Here is a 17,764-nt window from a genome sequence, read left to right on the forward strand (position 1 = left end):
CAGAGCCTCAGTCACTGCACGTGCCTGGGCCCAGATGTATGAGCAGCTGCGTGCGCTGTGTGCACACAGAGGACATGGACACATTTCACACCCAGCACTTAAATAGCTCTCCCCATGTGTCTGTAGCAATGCAAGAGCAAAACCAAACACACTCTTGCAGGGCCTGTGCAAGGGCACGTGACTCCTTCCGGAGGAACCCAGTTCTCCAGGGACACTATTCCTTGCCTCTGCCCTCCTTTCCCAAAACTCCAATGCCGTCGCTACACAGAGGACCATCCCCTGAAGAAAAGGGTGTTTGTTGGAGCCTTTCACAGCTAGAAGCCGTGGTCATGATAAAGACAAAGAGGCAGCCAGTTCCCTCATCCCGTGGAAGAGCCCAGCTTCCCCCACAGCTGCCTACCTCTGGCCTGTGGTGCAGACACAACCCACTCTGTGCCTGGGGAAGTAGCAAGGGGTGACCCCGCAGCCCATGGATGCGGCGCTCTTGCTGCCTGGAGCGGCCGCTGGCTCTGCAGGGATGGCACAGGGATGCCCTGCCCTGCCTGTAACAGGAGCTGCCTAACAGCTGGGTGAGCTTTAGCTCAGCTGGGCATGATCCTGTGGGCTGCCACCCATGATTGCCATCACTGTGACCGACTTCTGTCAGCGGCAGACAGCCACTGAGCTAGTCCGGGCTGAGCAATGTGCTGGTGGCCCTAGAGCCCAAGTGGAGCGCAGCAGAGCACAAATGGAGGAGGAGAACAGGAGCCTGGAAAGGGCAGGCACAGCATGAGGCCAGAGGCTCCCAGGCTACAAACAGGCAGCAACTGGTGGCTAAAGGAAGGTCACCGTGCAGGCTGGGTAACACCACAGCCAGGGAAAGCAATGAGAGCAATGAACAAGTACCCAACCTGTGGAAAACCTAGCATGCCCAGCAATGCTCAGAGTAGAGACAATTTGCAACCAGTGAAGAAAGAGCAGGGTGAAGTGGGTCCCGGGGCAGGGAGGACTGACAGTGACCCTGAGGAAGGGGAAGAATGGCAAGGGGCAAGGTTGGTGCCTCCCAGTGCCTCACTCATGGGAAGGAGCTGAACCAACAGGAGACTTTGGACAAGAAGTGCCCATATCCTTTGTCACCAGCTGGAGCAGACACCAGCAGCAGGTGCTAATGCATGACTCAGACCATCAGTAGCCCCTTGGCTCAGCACACAGGCAGCATTCCTTGAGCCCATGGCAACTGCACAGGGTGTAGTGCAACAGCCAACAGGAGAAAAGACAAAGTCAAATGGAAAAAAAGGTCTCCTTTACCTCCTGGAGTATTTCCTTTCTGCATTCCACCAGGAAGATGAACACCCACTTCCACACTGCTCTTGCACGTGCAGGTGTGACATGCAGCAATCTGTCCAGGATGGCAGTCAGAAAGTCCGTAGCCTGTGCTGGAGGGATGCATTTGCTAACAGCCTGGAAAGAAGTCAGGAACAGGAGAGACCGCATCACAGCTCTGCTCCAGCAATTCGGAAAGGAAAGCAAACTTGACAGGACTGTTAGTTCAGCAGTCATGGAGGGGGCAATCACTTGATCCTCCGGCTGTGCATACAGTGCTGTTTACATCTGATGCAGCTAACCAGTTTGGAAGTGCCTCCCCCCATGTTGTTTGCTCATATACCAAATTTGTATTCTGACAAGAGCACTCACACACGTGTGCGCACAAACACACCCATCATGGTATCTACTCCAGCAGGCCTAGAGGACAGTCTTGTCTCAAAGCCTCCTGCTACTTGCTAACAGCAGCCGTTCCAAACAGCTCACTCTGGAGACAGTAAGAGACTCTGGAGGGGAGCAGGGAGACATGCAGGAGGCCAGGAGCCGAGCCCCCACCCCGCTGGTCTGGGGCCAGTTACCTTTGCTAGTTTGGTACAGGTCTCCACCAGAGTCTCGGTGTCTGGGCTGTTCAGTGCCTCACAAAGGCACCTGATCTCATCTGCCTGAGGCACCACCTTCATGGTCTTGGCTGGAACAAACACCAGGAGAAAAGAGGAGTCACATCTACAGAAAACCCAACCTCTGGCCCCAGGTACCAATAAAGGAGAACCCAAGTGGTGGCAGTGAAGGCCACAGGGAAACCCAGGGCTCCTGAACTCGGTGCAGCAGGACTTCCTGACCCCAATAAATGGCTGACAAATCCTGGGCTGGAAGGAGCCCTCTTCCTCCTTGAACTGTTTGCTGGGACTTCAGGGATTCAGCAGCCTCTGCTCCCAACAGCTGTGTCCCCTACGTCACCCTCTGAAATATCAGGGCCCTCATCCAAGTGAATTGTCTGACCACCATCTGTCTCTCCTTGAATGTGGAGGGAGACAGTCCCCAGCATTGGTGACAACGTCCTGCTCTCAGACAGCAGTGGGGGAAGGCCCTGACCACCCAGCCTCACACATGCCCCAGGGAGGTCGGACTCAGCGACCCTCTCCCAGAGATCCTTCCTGAGATGGCCAGGGAGGCAGAGAGTTAACAGGGTGGGGGCACAAAAACATCTGAGCTCATTGACTCCCCCTTCCTTCCCTGGGACAGGGCCTGGCCCCACGGGACCCCAGTGGTCACCAGGCCAGGAAGGGAGGGAGGATCAGGCTGAGCAAGTCTGGGAAGCGCCCGCTCTCCTCACCTTGCATTCGGAGAAGGTAGCTGAGGCAGACCCATGCCTTCTTGCGGGACGCGGCCAGGCAGTCGTTGGTCAGAGTCCCCAGCAGTCCCACCAGGGAGCCAAACTGCTTGCAAGGATGTCCTCTCTGCAGGGGAGAGCAGCAGGAAAAGGGTCACAGGCAGACCCAGCACCTGCTCGCCTCTACCGCCCATCCTGCTCCCTGAGCAGCGACTGGGCAGAGGGGCAGGCAGAAGGGCTGCCCCATGATCCCAGGAGCCCCGAAACCCAGCACCCAGTTGGGCAGGGCTCCCTTCTGGGGCCACGAATGCTGGGAAGAGGGCACCAGAGCACGCAGGGGATCCCTACTTACCATGAGCTCAGATTGCTCCTTGCAAGCTCCCAACACATGGGCACAAACCTGCAGGGCTCTCTCCCGCTCCCATTCGTTGGCTGAGGTGAGCCAGCCTTTCAGGACCTGAGGCAGGGTGCATCTCTCTCACAACCGGCATTTTTCTCTCCCTGAGATCCCCCCCCCCCCATCCTTCTCTGGCCCCTTCCCAGCACAGCCCCTGGCCCTACCGAGCACTGGCACTGCAGCCTCCACTGCCTTGCGCTCTCCAGCCACCTCTGCCCTGAGGCAGGTGTTGCTTCCCTGCCAGCATCTCCCCTCCCCGGCCTTCCCCCAGGCTGCTCTTTCCCAGCTCAGGGCTGGCTCTTGGCTTTCCCTCTGGCAGGGCCTACTTCTCTGCCTGTCCTGAGGCTGCAGTGGCCAGGCGCTCCCACCCCCCAGCTCAGCCCCTGGCCCCAGCCAGATGCACACTCTCAGAGCAAAGAGCCAAAGCCCCACTTTCCCATAGGAAAGGCATCCACCTCCTATCACCCTCTAAAGCCTCGATTCTCTGCCCCTGCAACACTTTCCCTGTTGCCCCATGACTACTCACATGGACCACGTCATCAAAGCAGGCAGAGGTCTCCTCTGCCTCCAGAAGGGTTTCTATAAGATGCCCCAGATCTTCCATGCTTCTCCTGTGCAGAACCTGAAAGCAGGAAAGGAGAGCTGAGTTTCTGCATCATGGGGACTACCAGTGCGCACTGAGGTGGCATCCTGACCCAGAGGTGGGCAGGCAGTGGCCAGTGGGTACCTGCATGTTCACCGCTGCCCTCACTATCTTCCTTCTCTTGTTCATCCGCTCCTTGGAAGGATAGGACAAGACACTCTGGCAGCACACTGCCAGCAGGTTGCAATTTTCCGCCCTGCTCAGAGGTGGCCTCAGCTTGCTGGCCAGAGGAAAAAGGAAGAGAAAAGAGAAAGGAGATTGACTAGCTCTCTCCAGAGCGGCTTAAAGCACAACTGGGTTCCTCCTAAACAAGGGCCCTGTATCCAACACCCCCAGCCCATGCCAGCAAGCACTGCCTTCAGCTCCAGCAATTCCTGCCACATCCCAGGCAGCAGGCAACCTCCCACCCGCAGGTTAAGGGGGCTCCCTGGAGCTCCCTTCTTTTGGAGACACCCAAAATGGGGAACACCCTCCCACTCCACAGCCCCAGCAGCTCCCGGCCCCATGCTCAAGGCCACTGGGGCTGTCCCAGCCAGCTGGGATGGAGTACAATGGGAGTCCCCAGAGCCCGGGGAACAGACCTCACCTCAACTCCTCCAGGGCCTGAAACACTCCATACACTAGGGAGCCCCAGGGCTCCCCCTTTATCCAGTCCTGCAAGTCCCAGAAAGACAAATGCAGAGTTGGCAGCAGGCAGAGACAGGGGACAGCCCTCCTGCCTCCCCTGGGGACAGGCTCTGTTGCCAGGCCTGGGCAGACACTGCCCCGTCACCCCCACGGATCCCCAAAGGCACCACAGGAGCGACCCTGCTCCGCAGCCAGCTAGCACCAGCACCCAGCAGCCCCACTGGCTCAGGACACAGCTGCAGGAGCTTGCATGAAGTCAAGAGTCCATCGTGCCTCTGGGGAAACCAGTCTGATGGCACAGCCCAAAACCCCCCCATGTGACTGCCCTGGCTACGGGCGCTCACCAGCAGGGTCTGCGTTGCCTCCTGCTTTGAGGAGAGCTCAAAGTTGCTGCAGTCGCCCACAGCCTGGATGGCACAGCTGACCTCAGTGATGCTCTGCACCAGGGCGAGCTTGAGCTGCAAGTCCTGAGGCCAAAGACAGAAAAGCACCCCTTGAACTCTTTGAAGGGCTGAGAGGTGGCAGGTGAGCGTGGGCAGGGGGAACCAAAAGGGGGGGTTGGATCTGTACGTTGAGGACAAACCCTTCCTTGGGGGATCTTTAGAAAAAGACCATCCATCTCGGTATGCCCCAGCCCCTAGGGGCTGGAGCTGGGGCACCCAGGCATCCCCGCCCTGTGTGCTCCATGCTCCTACCCTCTGTTTGGCTCTGGAGAGCCGCAGGATGTTGCCCATGATTTCTTTATCCACACGGGTGAGCAGCTGCTCCTTGGGGGCATGCAGCGCAATGCCGCTGTAGGTGTGCATGAGAGCAGCGCGAATGCCCTGGGCTTTCTCCTTCTTCCACCGCTGTACCTGTGTTGACAGAGATGCCCTGAGACATCAGCCCCGAGACTCCTGCGGGCTCCTGCAGCAGGCCCTGCTCCGGCACCTTCACCAGCTCCTTGTTTCCCTGGGCACCTCCCAGCAGCTCCCCAAGCTGCTCCTTGAGCTGCGGGAGCTCCGGGACTGGGAGCTGTTCCCATCCTGCAGCTTGGGTTCTTGCATGGGGATGGGGAGGAGGGTGCAGCCAGCATTGCACACGCTGCTGGCTGTTTTACCACTGATTTGAGAGGTCAGGGAGCTGTCTGGAACCTTTCAGTGGAAAGGTATCTGACATCGCTTGTCATGGTCCTGCTCAGAGATGCCCAGCCTGTGCAGGTCAGTGGCGCAGAGGAGCCCAGTCTGCTTGCCTCCCCAGACCAGGCTGCACTGCTCTCTCTGCAAGGCCGTGCCCTGCCCAGAAAGGTTTCCCCACAGTCCCCAGGTGGGGAGCAGAGCCAGCGAGACCTCACCAGACTCCTGCTCCTGGCCCTCAGCTTTGAGGAAGGGACAGAGGGTCACACTGTGCCCACCCCATCTTGTTGCTAGCTCCTGCTGAAGTTCAGTCAGGGGCAACGTGGCTGCCAGCAAGGAACCACTGCAGCTGCCCCAGCTGGGTGGCTCTGATCCACCAGGTGTCAAAGCCCATCGTTTCCAAAGACACCTCAGGGGCCCCAATGCCAGGACGTCCCCTCTGAAAAACAGGTCTCAGGTAGCTCTTACAAGAGGGCTAATCTGAAGGCAGCTGCCCCGGTTTGGCTGCTGCAGGTGTGGAAGTGGAAATAAGGCTGAAAAAGGAAAGCCAAGCAGCAGAACCCTGGAGCCTTTACCTTCCAGCCCGTGGAAGTCTGATAGAACCAGCCTCTGGTGAAAGCAGCAGAGAACATAGTCACTGTGTCCAGGACCAAGTGGAAGTGGCTCTCGGCAGCATGGGACACAACAGAAATCATTCCCTGCAACCACAGAGTAACAGAGAGTTGGCTCCAGCCCATGCACTTGGCTGTGGCCAGTGACAATAGCCTGACAAGATGTTGCAGCAAGGGGGAAACGGCAGCGATGTGGAAATCAAGGAGATATGGAGCTGGGCCAGCAGCAGCCCGCCCTCTCCCCCAGGAACAGGCAGGGCATGCTCAGGACATGAGCATCACCTCACCTGGGCCTCAGACAGCTCCACGGGGCTTGTCTCCTGGAGGAACCTCAACACCTGCCCTTGGACGTGTCTGAGGTCCCGACAAGCTGCCAGCGCTGTCCCAAGAGCCTTGTACAGGAAAAACTGAAAGAGAAGAGGCCAAACCCAAGATGCAGTCACGGCCCGACCCATCAGGAGAGGGCTGGCCCCAGATGGACCCAACCGCCCCGGGAGCAGGCAGGGCCAGCTGCGGTGTCAGGCTGTAGCCAGCCACTGGGGCAGCCTGGGGAAAGTGCCTTTTGAGGGTGAGGGAACAGGAAGCAGTGAAAACCGCCTGTGTGGGCAGAGCAGTGGCGCCGGCCCCAGCCCTGGCACGGGGCAGGAGACGCACCTTCTCCCAGGAGCTGGGGGCAGAGCTGCCCAGCTGCTGGCTCAGCTCCTGGCTCAGGCCCACAGTCCAGGCCTTGTCCTCAATGGGCTCCAGCGATGCTCGCAGGAACTGGGGTGAACAGGAGAGGAAGCGAGTGTTCCCCTGCCCTTGGCCAGGGCCCTTTCCACACTCGTATGTCCCGGGATGCTGCTGGGGAAGAGCTGCCGGGAACAGCAGTCTCTTCCCCCACCCCACGCTCTTTTCGCCAGCCTCCCTCTTCCTCTAACACCTCAGGCGAGACCCCCCAGCACACCAGACATAGAGGAGGAGGCAGTGCTAAGGCACGTGCCACAGCGTTAGAGGGCATTAGCCATCAGCCATGGCACGTGTGCAGACAGCAGCTCCTCTGAGCGGGCAGGCACCTACTGCGGGGGGAGGCACAGGGTGCTCATGAGGTACCCCCACCTCCTGCTGCCTACACAAGCAGCCCCGAGCTTCCTCCCACAAGTTTGTCTGCTCCCTCTTCTCCCCCTCTATTTCTGACACCCCCGCAAGGATGCTGTACCTTAAGCACACGGTGCTCCCACTCTGCAGAGTCCACGGAGCTCTCGGTTTTTCCTAGAAAGCAAGAGGAAGCAAAAGCTCTTGCTGCTATTTAAGCTCACACCAAAGACAAGCCCTGTGGTCTCCTCTGCGGTCAGACCGCCCAAAAGTCCCAGGCCATCAGGCTAGAAGGCACCTACATCAAAGTCTTTGTGAGGCCAAAGACACAGGAAGGATCCCAGGGGCATCTGTCAGGGCCACTGATTCAAGCTGGGGAAGGACATACTGACCGCAGCTGATCCCCACTGCTTGACGGCAGCTCCCAGAACAACTCCGACCACTGAGACACAGCACGCACCAGCAACACGCATTTTCTCCTTAATGACCCACCGCTTTCTGCCCATTTGTAGCCCTTCTCCCAGGCTACTGCCAAGGACGGCTGCTACAAACCTGGCCTGGCCTGGGGACTTGGTCCTCCAAAGCCAAGGCCTGCACCCGCTCCAGGAGCACCAGTCCTGTCCCTCCCCCAAAGACCATCCTGGGCAGGACATGGAGGTGCCACCAAGACCTGCCATCCAAGGAGACATCAACGGCCCCACCCATTCCCTGGGCTGAATTGACACCAGGGGTCAGCTGCCCCCAGCCTCAGTGCTGGCTCCCTGGAACAGGAAAGGCAACAGAGCAAGTCCTGGGGACATGAGGACAATTCTCCTCCATCACGCTGAGAAGCTGCATTTTCCTCCCCCCACCCCCAGCCTCTCCCTCACCACCCGCACTTTACCTTCCAGGTACTGCAGCAGGAGGGGGATCTCAGTCGCCCACACTGGCCCCAAGGCTCTGTGGATCCAGCCGTGGAGAGCCTGCAGCAGCTGCAAGGCAGCGACCGTGCGTTCGCTGCTCGCGTAAGGAGCCGCTGCCACCACCTAGGCAAGGGCAGGAGAGAAGGGTCACTCCTGCTGCCAGAGCCACAGCTTCTCCCGGGAGGGAGGGAGGGAGGGAGCCTGGTGCCACTCGGCCAGCAGCAGGCAGCCGATGGCTTCACCTGGGGTGCTGCCAGCCCCAAGAGTAGAGTGGGATCCCCAATGGGCTCGGGCAGGCTCGGCATGCTGCCTCCTCCTCGGGGGCTCCCAGCACTGGCCTTAACAGCACATCCGCCCTGGGCTCTCCCACCACCCCTGGCCAGAAAAGCTCTTTCCCCAGGGCCCCACTACTCACCAGCAGTCGAGTCAACAGGGCCTGGGGAGCCGGCAGCTGGGCTGCGGGGAGGAAGAAAGGCTGGGTGAGCCGACAAGCCCCCACCGTGCTCTGCCCCGTGCACCTCCGATGCCCCACACAGGGCTGAGGGCTGCGAGCAGCTGCACTGCCACAGCGCTGGCCCGGGGGGGCTCCCCAGGGCTGCCCAGCATGAGATGAAGGCAGCTCATGGCCAGGAATGAGTCCTGGCTCACCAGCAGAGTGCTGCGAGCAGGAGAGCCAGGCCTCTGCACCGGGCAAGGTGCAGCAGCACCTGCTTCTACCCTTTGGTTTTCCTGGGCTCCTGCTCAGGGCTGGTGGGGTGCAGGGAGACACAGTCTGGCCCGGCCCCTGGCCAAACCCAGCCGCACTCACTGGGGCTCCTACCTTGCTCCTGGGAGTCCATGCCATCCAGATCTTCCTCTTCTTCCTTGCACCCTGCTCTCTCCCATCTCTCAACTAGGGCTCGGAGACAGCAGGAGAGCGGGATCAGCATGCCGCTGTACTGGGCTGGCACCACGTACTGCAGCAGCCTTGGCCACAGGAGCTGCAGAGAAGCAGCGGGCAGTTTGCCACATTGGCATTTCCACTCAGCTCAAAGACAAAAAGGGTGGTCTGCGTTTCCCTGAGCCTTGTGCACTTCAGCACACATGAGGGGAGAGGTTCAGGGCATGGGGGTGCATGAGGAAAAACATCCCGAAGGCAAGAGGAAGCCACAGCAGCAGGGCAGAGGGTGACTTACTTTGGTCATCCCTCTCAGAGAGACATCCAGCGAGCTCAGGATGTCCATGCACAGGGCTTGAAGAGCTCCATCCTCTTGGGTTTCGCAGGCAAAAAGGCCTCCTGCCACCTGTAAGACAGAGTTGGCAAAATCCCCATTACTCTCGGCTCCTGACTGAGACAGCTCAGGCACAACTCACCAGTGCTCCTGTGCCAGCCTCCTGGCAGCACTGATCTCCTGAAAGGGGAACAAGGACAGCCGGACCCAGCTCAAGGACCAGGTCCCGGACCCTGGGAAGGACTGGAAGCCTGGGAGCAGAGAGCGACGCTGCTTGTCTGCACAGTCCCCCAGGGCCTAAATGCTGCTCTCATGCCAGCAAAGCAGAGGTGAGGAACGTGCCCTTCAGCATTGTTGTAACTCGGTGCCAGCCCTGGCAGGAGCACGCTCAGCCCGACAGATGCAGAGGAGCACGCAGAAGCCCTTTCCTTTGCCCTGCTCCCAAAGCAGAGCCTCCCCAAGCCTCAGAGCAAAGTGACACACACAGATCTCCCAGCTAGAGGGAAGCTTCAGCCAGAGGGAAGATCCTCAGCAAGTCAGTGGGAGGCTCAGCCATCCCCAGCTTTCATCTCCTGGGCACCCAGCTGGAAATGCTCATGGAAGGGATGGCCAAATGGCCTGTCCCCTTGCCAGAAGGGATGCAGGCCCCCAGACTGCTATTGGATGGGCAGGGTGTGTTTTGGAGGGCTAGGGCACAAGAACACCACAGAAATCTCCTCTAGCCAGGCCCACCTGTCTGCACTGGCTGTGTTTTGCTGATTGTCCATGAGCATTTAAGGATGAAGGATGTCCTGTCCCTACCAGCCCCTCCCTTTGCAAGGTGGCTTTGCAGAAGGCGCCTGTGGGCACAGCTCAGCCCATGGGGTGTGCAGGCAGCCCCACAGTCCTGGGTGGCATGCCCGGGTGCAAACCCACATCATCCACTGACATCTCCACCAACATCAGCACAGACGCCCACAAGGAACAGCCATTGGGAGGCCACTCCGATGGCAGTGCCAACCCTGATGGCCCTGCAGCGTTGAGCTCTCCATGGCCAAAGATGCTTGCAGGAGCTCTCAGCGCAGTCAAGGCACCGGTCAAAGCTCTGAGTGTCCTGCTCTGCCCTTACCAGTCTGCCCGAGGTCCGTCTGAACTCGATGAAGATGTGCCCCACCACATCCCATGCCCAGCGGCTCTCTGAGCCGGAGCTGAGCAGCTCCCTGATGAACTCCAGAACTGCCCTTCGCACCTGCCAGGAGAGAGTGAGGTTACGATCCTCCTGTTCAAAATCCAAAAGGAAGATGCCTTTGCTTGGGGGCAGCCTTTGTGGCTCAGGGAGAGATGATGAGTGCACGGCAGCAGCTTTCACTCCTGGCACCAGGGCTGGGCTTTAGCACCAGGCTGGATGGGCATTTGCCCCACAGAGCACAGCAACCTGCCTGCTCCACTCTGCCAGCTCTCCCCGGGGAGGAGCCATCACCCACCACCTGGGCGACGTGCTGGCGCTTTCCCAGGCACTCCAGCTCTGCCCCGAGGGTTTCTCTGCCTCCCCTGGTGGCACTGTCCCTTCCCAAACCAGCTCACCTGGGCACTGGGGTTGTTGCACACGGATCGCACGGCCTCCACCACCTGGGGCAGCTTCTCTCTTGTCGCAGGTGCTGGAAGACATACAGAGAGGTGTGCGTTGAGGCACAGCCTAGATGGCAGAAGGGATCCCTTGAAGATACCAAGTTTTTCGCACACCAACGGGACAGAAAAGTGGGGTCTGACTGACTTCACAGGAGGCAGTGGCATAGCCAGAGCAACTCTGTTTCTACAGGCACAGCTATTTTATAGGGACTGAAAGCTATGGTAATATGGTAACACAGAAGACAAGACAAATGGCGTGGATACAAGCAGCTCCTGTGCACACCAGCCCACCCGCCAGCCTGCCCGTGTTACTGAGCTTGGAGCATCGTCCCTGGTGTGCCGCCATTTCTAACTGCTGGGGGAGTGCTTGAGCCTTGTTGCAGGGTGCCAGCTCTGCTGGGGGACCTGCTCTTTGTAGCTCCTTTTGGGTGCAGGTGCACCACTTTCAGCCCATTCCTGCTCTCAGCCCAGCAGCCCCAACCCCTGCCTTGTGTCCCTGGTCCGTGGCACTGACCATCAGAGTGGGCCAGGGCTCCCAGCAGGCCCAGGGCTGCCACGCAACTGGCTTCGCTCCCACCGCTCAGCTGGGAGTGTAGAAACACAACCGTCTCCTCAGGGCAGCTTTGCGCTGTGGGGAAGAAATCACATTCTGCGTTAGCAGGCAGCTGCCCCTGACCGCCAAGGACAGGGAGAGAGCTGCCATGGCACGGCGGGGCATCGCCCAGCCTCCTCTCCTTACCCTGCAGCATGATGCAGCGGGATAGCACTGCCTTATGGGCTGGGCCAGGCTCCTTGGTCACATCAGAGAGCTGTGGGAACAAGGTCCATTTTAGAGAAAGTCACATCAGTGTTGACAGGGACTGAAAAGAAACAGTGCTCTCTGCTCGCCTCTCCCAGGGCACTCTGGGCACAGGATCCACAGCCAAAACCCAGCCCACACCACAGTGGCCCCGGGCACACACAGAGGTTTGCAGCAGCCCAGGCTGCCCAGGAGCTGAGACTGAGCAGCGTTAAAAGGCTGCCCTTAGGGTGCCAACGCTCCAGAGTCCGCCTGCAACTTGGCCAAGAGGGAAATTGCTGTGGGAACCGGGCTGCCCCTCAGGCCCATTCCAAACAGCCAGGATCAGGCCTCCTGCAGCCTTAAGGTGGCACCTAGGTGACAAATCCTGGCATCCTCCTGGCCTGCAGGAAAGTCCTGGCGGAGGGACACCCTGCCAGGTTCTGCCCTGTCCTGCCCTGCCCTGCCCTGCCAGCCAGCAGGTCTTTCCCCTCCATGGCAATCAGGTGTGCAGGCCCCAGGCTGGCGGCAGGGCGCAGGCTCCCCTTACCTGGCGGTGCACAGCGGTGCTGATGGCAAGAGCTGTGCCCTGTGGGATGGGCGTCTGAACTCCCTCCAGTATCTCCAGGACATAGCTGAGGCTCTACAAGAGAACAGGGGAGGAAGAGGAGGCTAAAGGCACCTGGGAAAGGAGAAACCCAGCACATCTGGGATAAGGGGAGTCCCTAGCACCAGCTCCCAGGGAAAGCCCCAAACCCTCCTAAATGGGGCTTCTTGCTTGCAGCATCAGGAGGGTCTCTTTCCTCTGAACAGAGCCCAGTGTTGACAATTCAGTTTCCCGGCACTTCCCACTCATCAGACCTTGCCCTTCACTGGACAGGATTGGACATGGCCCTGGGCGTTAGGGCAAAGCTCTTTCCGCACACAGAGCCCCAGGGAGGTGGCAATGCCTCATTTCCTGAGAAGATGAGCCGCAGGGACTCTTGCCTCTCTCGTGCCCCCCTGGGTTTCTCTTTTCTTGTCCAAAGAGCCCAGGAAGCCTCAGGCTTCCTCTGATCTCCTTGTTCCTTCTCTAAGGGCGTCCCAGCTCCTCCTGGCACCCCACAGCTCCCCAGCACCTCGTGGCACTCTCATAGATGCCCCCCAGGAGCCACGCTGAGCCTTGCGCAAGACCTCACCTTGGTGACCCGGGAGGTGTCTCGGACCTCCTGGTATTGGTGCAGGAGCCAGAGGAGCTGCTCACAGGCATGCTCTCGGTTCTGCTCCTCATGCAGAAGGACCCCCATCATGGCAGCCACTGCCCCGAGGACAGCCTGCTTGTCCTGAAGAGAGAAGGGAGAGGCTCTGCTTAGAGGGCTGAAGGTCTGCCTAGTGCTCAGCATCCCCTGGACACCAGTCTGTCCTTCCCACTGGGAGGGGTTTCCTTTCCTTTCTGCCCTGCTGGAGAAGGGCTCACTCCAGAGAGGAAAGAGCACTTCCCCATGCTGATACCCCACCCTTCCTGCAGAAAGGCCCCAGGACTTGGCTGCTTCCTGCCAGGGAGCCCCTAGTCTCAGGCACGGTGCCAACAGGCTCCTGGCTTGGGGTGCCTTGTCACTCAGACCACTCCCTCCCCTCGCCCCTCTGCTCGCACCCAACTGAGCACAGACAGACCCACCAACGTGGATGTCTCTGCTGTGGACCCAGGCGTGGAAAGCAGCACTTCTCACCTCTTCATCCTTGCAGTCCAGCCGATTTACCACCACATAGCGGAACACCGGGTAAATGGCTTCACAGAAGTGTGCTACCCCCTTGAGAGGGAACGGGCATTGCTCCCGGTTGCCAAAGTATGTATTGACTGCTTTTGACCATTGCTCAAGAACTGCACCAGGAGAAAGGAAAAGGGAGCATGTGAGAGTCTGCAGCAGGGACGGTCCCTTGCATCCACGCCCAAGCCTGCTTTAAGGACAGTCCCAGGCTCCAGCAGGGCTCAGCCCAGGACCAGATCTGGATCTGAGGGCAATCTGTGCTCTTGAGGCATCTGGATTCAAACACCCCATTGTTTCGCTCCTCCTCGCTCTTGCACCTTCTCCTCCTCAAATGGCCTGTTCCCCTCCAGCATTTCTCACTGCAGCCCCTTCCCTTCCCCACACACATGCCCTTTCAGAGCACGGATTTTAATCCCAGAGGAAAGCAGGGGAACAGAAGCCATGGAAAAGGACCTAGGAGTTCCTCTGTGCAGCGCCACCATGTCCTGCCCTCAGGAACCTCCTGGGCTTCCCCTCTCCTTCTGCATACTCACAGGAGTTTGGGAATACCAAGGCTTGACCTCGCTGCAGGCTGCACCCACCATGTTCCCTCTGAGATCCCATGAAGGCATTGAAGGCCACCCCAGCCCTGCCCCAGGGGCCCCGGCCAAGGAGCTGACACTCACCACTGCAGACAACGTGCAAGATCTGGCCACTCCCCACCTGGCTCAGCACAGTGCGCAGGGCGAGCAGCGTCATCCCCATGAAGGGGATGCACCGCAGGGCTGCAGAGAAGGCAGGGACAGAGGGACCAAGGTCAGTGATAGACATGGGAGACTGGGGTCGATCTCTGGCAAGGCTGGGGCTGCTGGGCCATGCAGGGCATGCCAGAGGGCATGGGGAGGGCTGCCTTCCCCAAGGGGAACACAGGAAAGCCCTTTGGGGAAATGGGGAGGAGAGTGGGGGACAGACACCCCACGGGTTTGTTTCCAACAGGTGCCCACCCTTCAGGAACTGGGATTGGGCTGGTAAGGCAGAGCTGCCAGCTGGCCCTGGCTTGGAGCAAGGAGGCACAGCAACTCCATAGCCCCCCAGTTCAACACAGAGTGTTTAGGGAGGGGGAGGATCCCTTCTCGCTATTATCACAGACCCCTACCCAAACCAGGAGGCCGAGGGTGCCGTACCATAGCTGCGGGCCATTTTGCCCAAGGTGAGGAGCACAGTCTCATCAGGGACCTTCCCCATGGCCTTCAGGTGGCTCTGGAGCTCAGACATGACAAAGTGGAAGTGGGAGCGGGCCAGAGCCACCAGGACATCGCTAGCGGCCGTCTTCACATCACCTGTCACACCCTGCAAAAGCATCACAGGCTAAACACTCCCAAGAAAAAGGCTGAGGCATTCAGACAGGCTGAATGACCCCATGTCCTCTGTGAAACCCCTTGGGGCAGCTGTGCTCAGGGCCAGGCAGCTGCTGCCTCTTGCTCCCTAGGGTAGGCGAGTAGCTCCCTTGCAAGACAAGGGAGGCATTTCCCCGGCACAGCCCCGTGCCACTGGCTCCTCTCCATGGAGATGCCAGGAACAAATTGTTGCAGACTTGAAACCCCCCTGGGACCTCTCTGTGGGGCTGGTGGGTTCCCATGGCTCTTCCTCAAGGCAGGAGGAATAACCTTGAGCTTGAACCCAGCTCTCTCTCAGTTAGAAACAGCCCCAAGTCCGCGTGTCTGCACAGCTCTCTGCATCCCCTCGCCAAATTCCCTGTAATGACGAGTCCCCAGAATCTCTTCCCTTAGGACCTCCGCTGGGTCTGAATAACCACGGAACATCTCTGCGCCACTCTGTATTTCCCCCCAAACCAGGGGCAGAGGCAGGCTGCTTTGGTGGCCTTGAAAGAGGACAAGCTCACCTGGGCTGCTCGCATGTCACTGGATGCCTCTGCTATTAGGCGGTTCACGACACCGCTTGTCAAACAGCCATCATCTCCCTGCAAGATCCTCTCCAGCTCCTGGTATGTCTCCACTCGGTCACCCTGGGGACAGACCACAAAGGGGAGTGATGGGACTTGCTTTGCCCTCTTTTCCAGGGAGCCACGAGAGAGACCTGCTGCCCCCCAAATCGTCTGTGTGACATGGGCACGAGGTACGAGCTGCAGGCATCAGTCAGGACAGCCATGGGCAACACTAAGATCTTCCGCAGCGCCTCTGATGCTAGCAGAGAGCCAGATAGGGAGATCAACTCCACCAGGGTAAATGGCCGTGCAGGAGCCAAGGAAGTCACTCCTGAGGATGCGGGATGGTGGAGGTCAGAGGGAAAGTGCCAGGCGAGGAAGGGTGTGACTGTTCACTCAACTCCTGCCTAGGTTTTGGCTAACCCAGCTCATGCTAAGGCCTCATGTATACTGGGAGCAGCACCATTAGGTCAAAGCAAGAGCACCATATAGGCAGGGCAGGCGGCCAGAAAGAGCTAAAGGGCCATGATGCAGCCATTATCACCTGCAGATTGCTGTCTGCGGCAGGCATTGTCTTTTGTCTAGCAGTTTCCTCAGAGTCCACTACTTTATGGAAATGGCATAGACCAAACCTCCAAGCTGGAGGGTATAAAACATCAGCTTACTCAAAAAGCTTTTGAAGCGGATCCAACAGCAGCTGAGCGGCTGAAGCTTTCATGCTTCCTGGTGTGATAGAGGGGATCCCTGCACTGTGACGGAGGAGGGATGAGCCCTCTCACCGTCGGCTAGGTAACTAATTCTTTTTTTTTGCTCATAGGTGCACTACATTAACAGTTATGGGTTGTAAGTTTTGAAACTTATGACTTGACCGGTTAAGAAGTGAATTCATGTGATAGACTAGTCTGGGCAAAAGGGGATTGAGCACCCCTGTTCATCGAGTTCATGTAGTGTATTTCTTAATGAGCTCATAAAATAAAATTTAGATCAGGGAGTATGTTGTCCTGTAAATTTGAGAGCTCCAAAGAGACTGTGACAAAGGGGAAGGCTTGGGAACGAGACCATGGCCCGAGGAGGGGAAGCCACGAGCACTCTGCACCTTGGGGCACAGCATTGCTCCTCACACTGGCAGGAGCACTGGTTCTGGGACAGTTCCCAAACCAAAGCTAAGGAGGGGCCTTGGACACTTGGACAAAGGTGCCGGAGAGATGCTGAGATTTATGCCAGAGGCTTTGCCTTGCCCAGGAGTGTGCTGCGAGCTCCTGGGGAAAGGAGTGGGGAACAGTGGCCTTAGTCCAGCTTGAGCAGCAGGATTAGCGCCTGGGGACAAAGAGCCTGCAGGAGTGCAGAGGTGCCGTCAGGTGAAATCCCCCTCTGCCCTGGCTCCCTGGGGAAGCCAGGGGCAAGGAGGGGAGCCCTCAACCCCCGCCCCGCCTTACCTCATGGTCTTGCAGCTGCTTTAGCAGAGAAGTCCCAACGGCCGCAAAGGTAGTGACGGCCGCAGGGACAGTCCCTGTTGCCCTGCCTCCATCCTCAGAATGCACAGGTCTGGCCTGGGAACATATGCATGTGCACAGAGCTGGAAGAAAAGAAAGAAAAGTATTGCTGGCTGCAGGGCTTCACACCAAGGAGGGGTAAGGAGGCAGGAGGGCAGTCAGTGGGATGATGGGAGAGAGTCTTCCCCGCACTGCAGCACTGGGAAGACCACCTTGGGGGACTGGGCCCATTCTGGGCTCCCCAGTGACAGAACAGCAGCAATGTGCTGGAGCAAGTTCAGTGAGGGGGCCCCAAGCTGGAGAGGGGATGGACATGGGGCTCTGTGAGGAGAGGCCAGGAGGGCTGGGCAGCCCCAACAAGAGACAGCTAGGCCAGGTTGTCTCTGAGCAGTCCCCAGCTGCCCCATGGAGGGCAGGGAGAGGATGGAGCCAGAGCCCTCTCAGAGGTGCCTGGCAGCAAGATGAGAGGTGATGGGGATGCAGCCCCTAGCACCTGGCTGGGACAGACACTGCCTCCAGTAGGCGTCAGCCCCTAACCTCCCACCAGCCCCTCACCTCTCAGCACTCTCATCCTCCTCATGGCAGCAGGATCTCCCAGATCAGTGCACTGCTCTCTCTGGGCAAAAGCCATGAGAAACTGGGGCAGCACCAGCCCCAGGAGGAAGATATAGAGCCTGGCCATTGTGACCCCCCTGTGGGGTGTGGCACCTCACAGAGGGCTGCTGTGACACAAGGTCACAGGGACACATGCTGGGGACACACCATGGGGCAGGGACCACACACGGCAGCATCCTGGGGACCCCCACAGGCCCAGAAATGCAGGATTTCCCCATTCTCCATCACTTGAATTCACTCATGGTCCTCAAATAGCTTTAGCAAAGACTTTCTGCAGACAGCCCTTCCCAGCTCTGTCCTTGATCCATGTCCCCCTCCAGGAAGCCATCCCTGGAAACATTCAAGGTCAGGTTTGACAGGGCTCTGAGTAACCTGATCTAGTTGAA

General features: G+C 58.8%; 1 protein-coding gene across 1 annotated transcript in view; it reads right to left on the bottom strand.

The window, feature by feature from the left end:
- The window catches only part of LOC142596979 (maestro heat-like repeat-containing protein family member 2B), a 33,463-nt gene extending 16,018 nt beyond the window's left edge, over positions 1 to 17,445 (bottom strand). Inside the window, exons 1-28 of the mRNA XM_075727416.1 lie at positions 17,319 to 17,445; positions 16,707 to 16,846; positions 15,229 to 15,351; positions 14,510 to 14,675; positions 14,012 to 14,110; positions 13,308 to 13,459; positions 12,777 to 12,920; positions 12,149 to 12,241; positions 11,560 to 11,629; positions 11,335 to 11,448; positions 10,776 to 10,849; positions 10,321 to 10,440; positions 9,177 to 9,284; positions 8,822 to 8,981; positions 8,417 to 8,457; positions 7,983 to 8,124; positions 7,224 to 7,276; positions 6,680 to 6,787; positions 6,313 to 6,432; positions 5,990 to 6,112; positions 4,995 to 5,153; positions 4,644 to 4,766; positions 4,259 to 4,326; positions 3,757 to 3,892; positions 3,556 to 3,651; positions 2,636 to 2,759; positions 1,881 to 1,990; positions 1,288 to 1,440 (exon numbers count right to left, since the gene is read on the bottom strand). Of these exons, the coding sequence (XP_075583531.1) occupies positions 1,288 to 1,440; positions 1,881 to 1,990; positions 2,636 to 2,759; positions 3,556 to 3,651; positions 3,757 to 3,892; positions 4,259 to 4,326; positions 4,644 to 4,766; positions 4,995 to 5,153; positions 5,990 to 6,112; positions 6,313 to 6,432; positions 6,680 to 6,787; positions 7,224 to 7,276; positions 7,983 to 8,124; positions 8,417 to 8,457; positions 8,822 to 8,981; positions 9,177 to 9,284; positions 10,321 to 10,440; positions 10,776 to 10,849; positions 11,335 to 11,448; positions 11,560 to 11,629; positions 12,149 to 12,241; positions 12,777 to 12,920; positions 13,308 to 13,459; positions 14,012 to 14,110; positions 14,510 to 14,675; positions 15,229 to 15,351; positions 16,707 to 16,846; positions 17,319 to 17,445 (3,246 nt within the window). The remainder of the gene's footprint in view (positions 1 to 1,287; positions 1,441 to 1,880; positions 1,991 to 2,635; positions 2,760 to 3,555; positions 3,652 to 3,756; positions 3,893 to 4,258; positions 4,327 to 4,643; positions 4,767 to 4,994; positions 5,154 to 5,989; positions 6,113 to 6,312; positions 6,433 to 6,679; positions 6,788 to 7,223; positions 7,277 to 7,982; positions 8,125 to 8,416; positions 8,458 to 8,821; positions 8,982 to 9,176; positions 9,285 to 10,320; positions 10,441 to 10,775; positions 10,850 to 11,334; positions 11,449 to 11,559; positions 11,630 to 12,148; positions 12,242 to 12,776; positions 12,921 to 13,307; positions 13,460 to 14,011; positions 14,111 to 14,509; positions 14,676 to 15,228; positions 15,352 to 16,706; positions 16,847 to 17,318) is intronic.
- Positions 17,446 to 17,764: the final 319 nt, after the last annotated feature.

Source organism: Pelecanus crispus, unplaced genomic scaffold (genome assembly GCF_030463565.1).
Source record: "Pelecanus crispus isolate bPelCri1 unplaced genomic scaffold, bPelCri1.pri SCAFFOLD_31, whole genome shotgun sequence".
Lineage (NCBI taxonomy): Eukaryota > Metazoa > Chordata > Aves > Pelecaniformes > Pelecanidae > Pelecanus > Pelecanus crispus.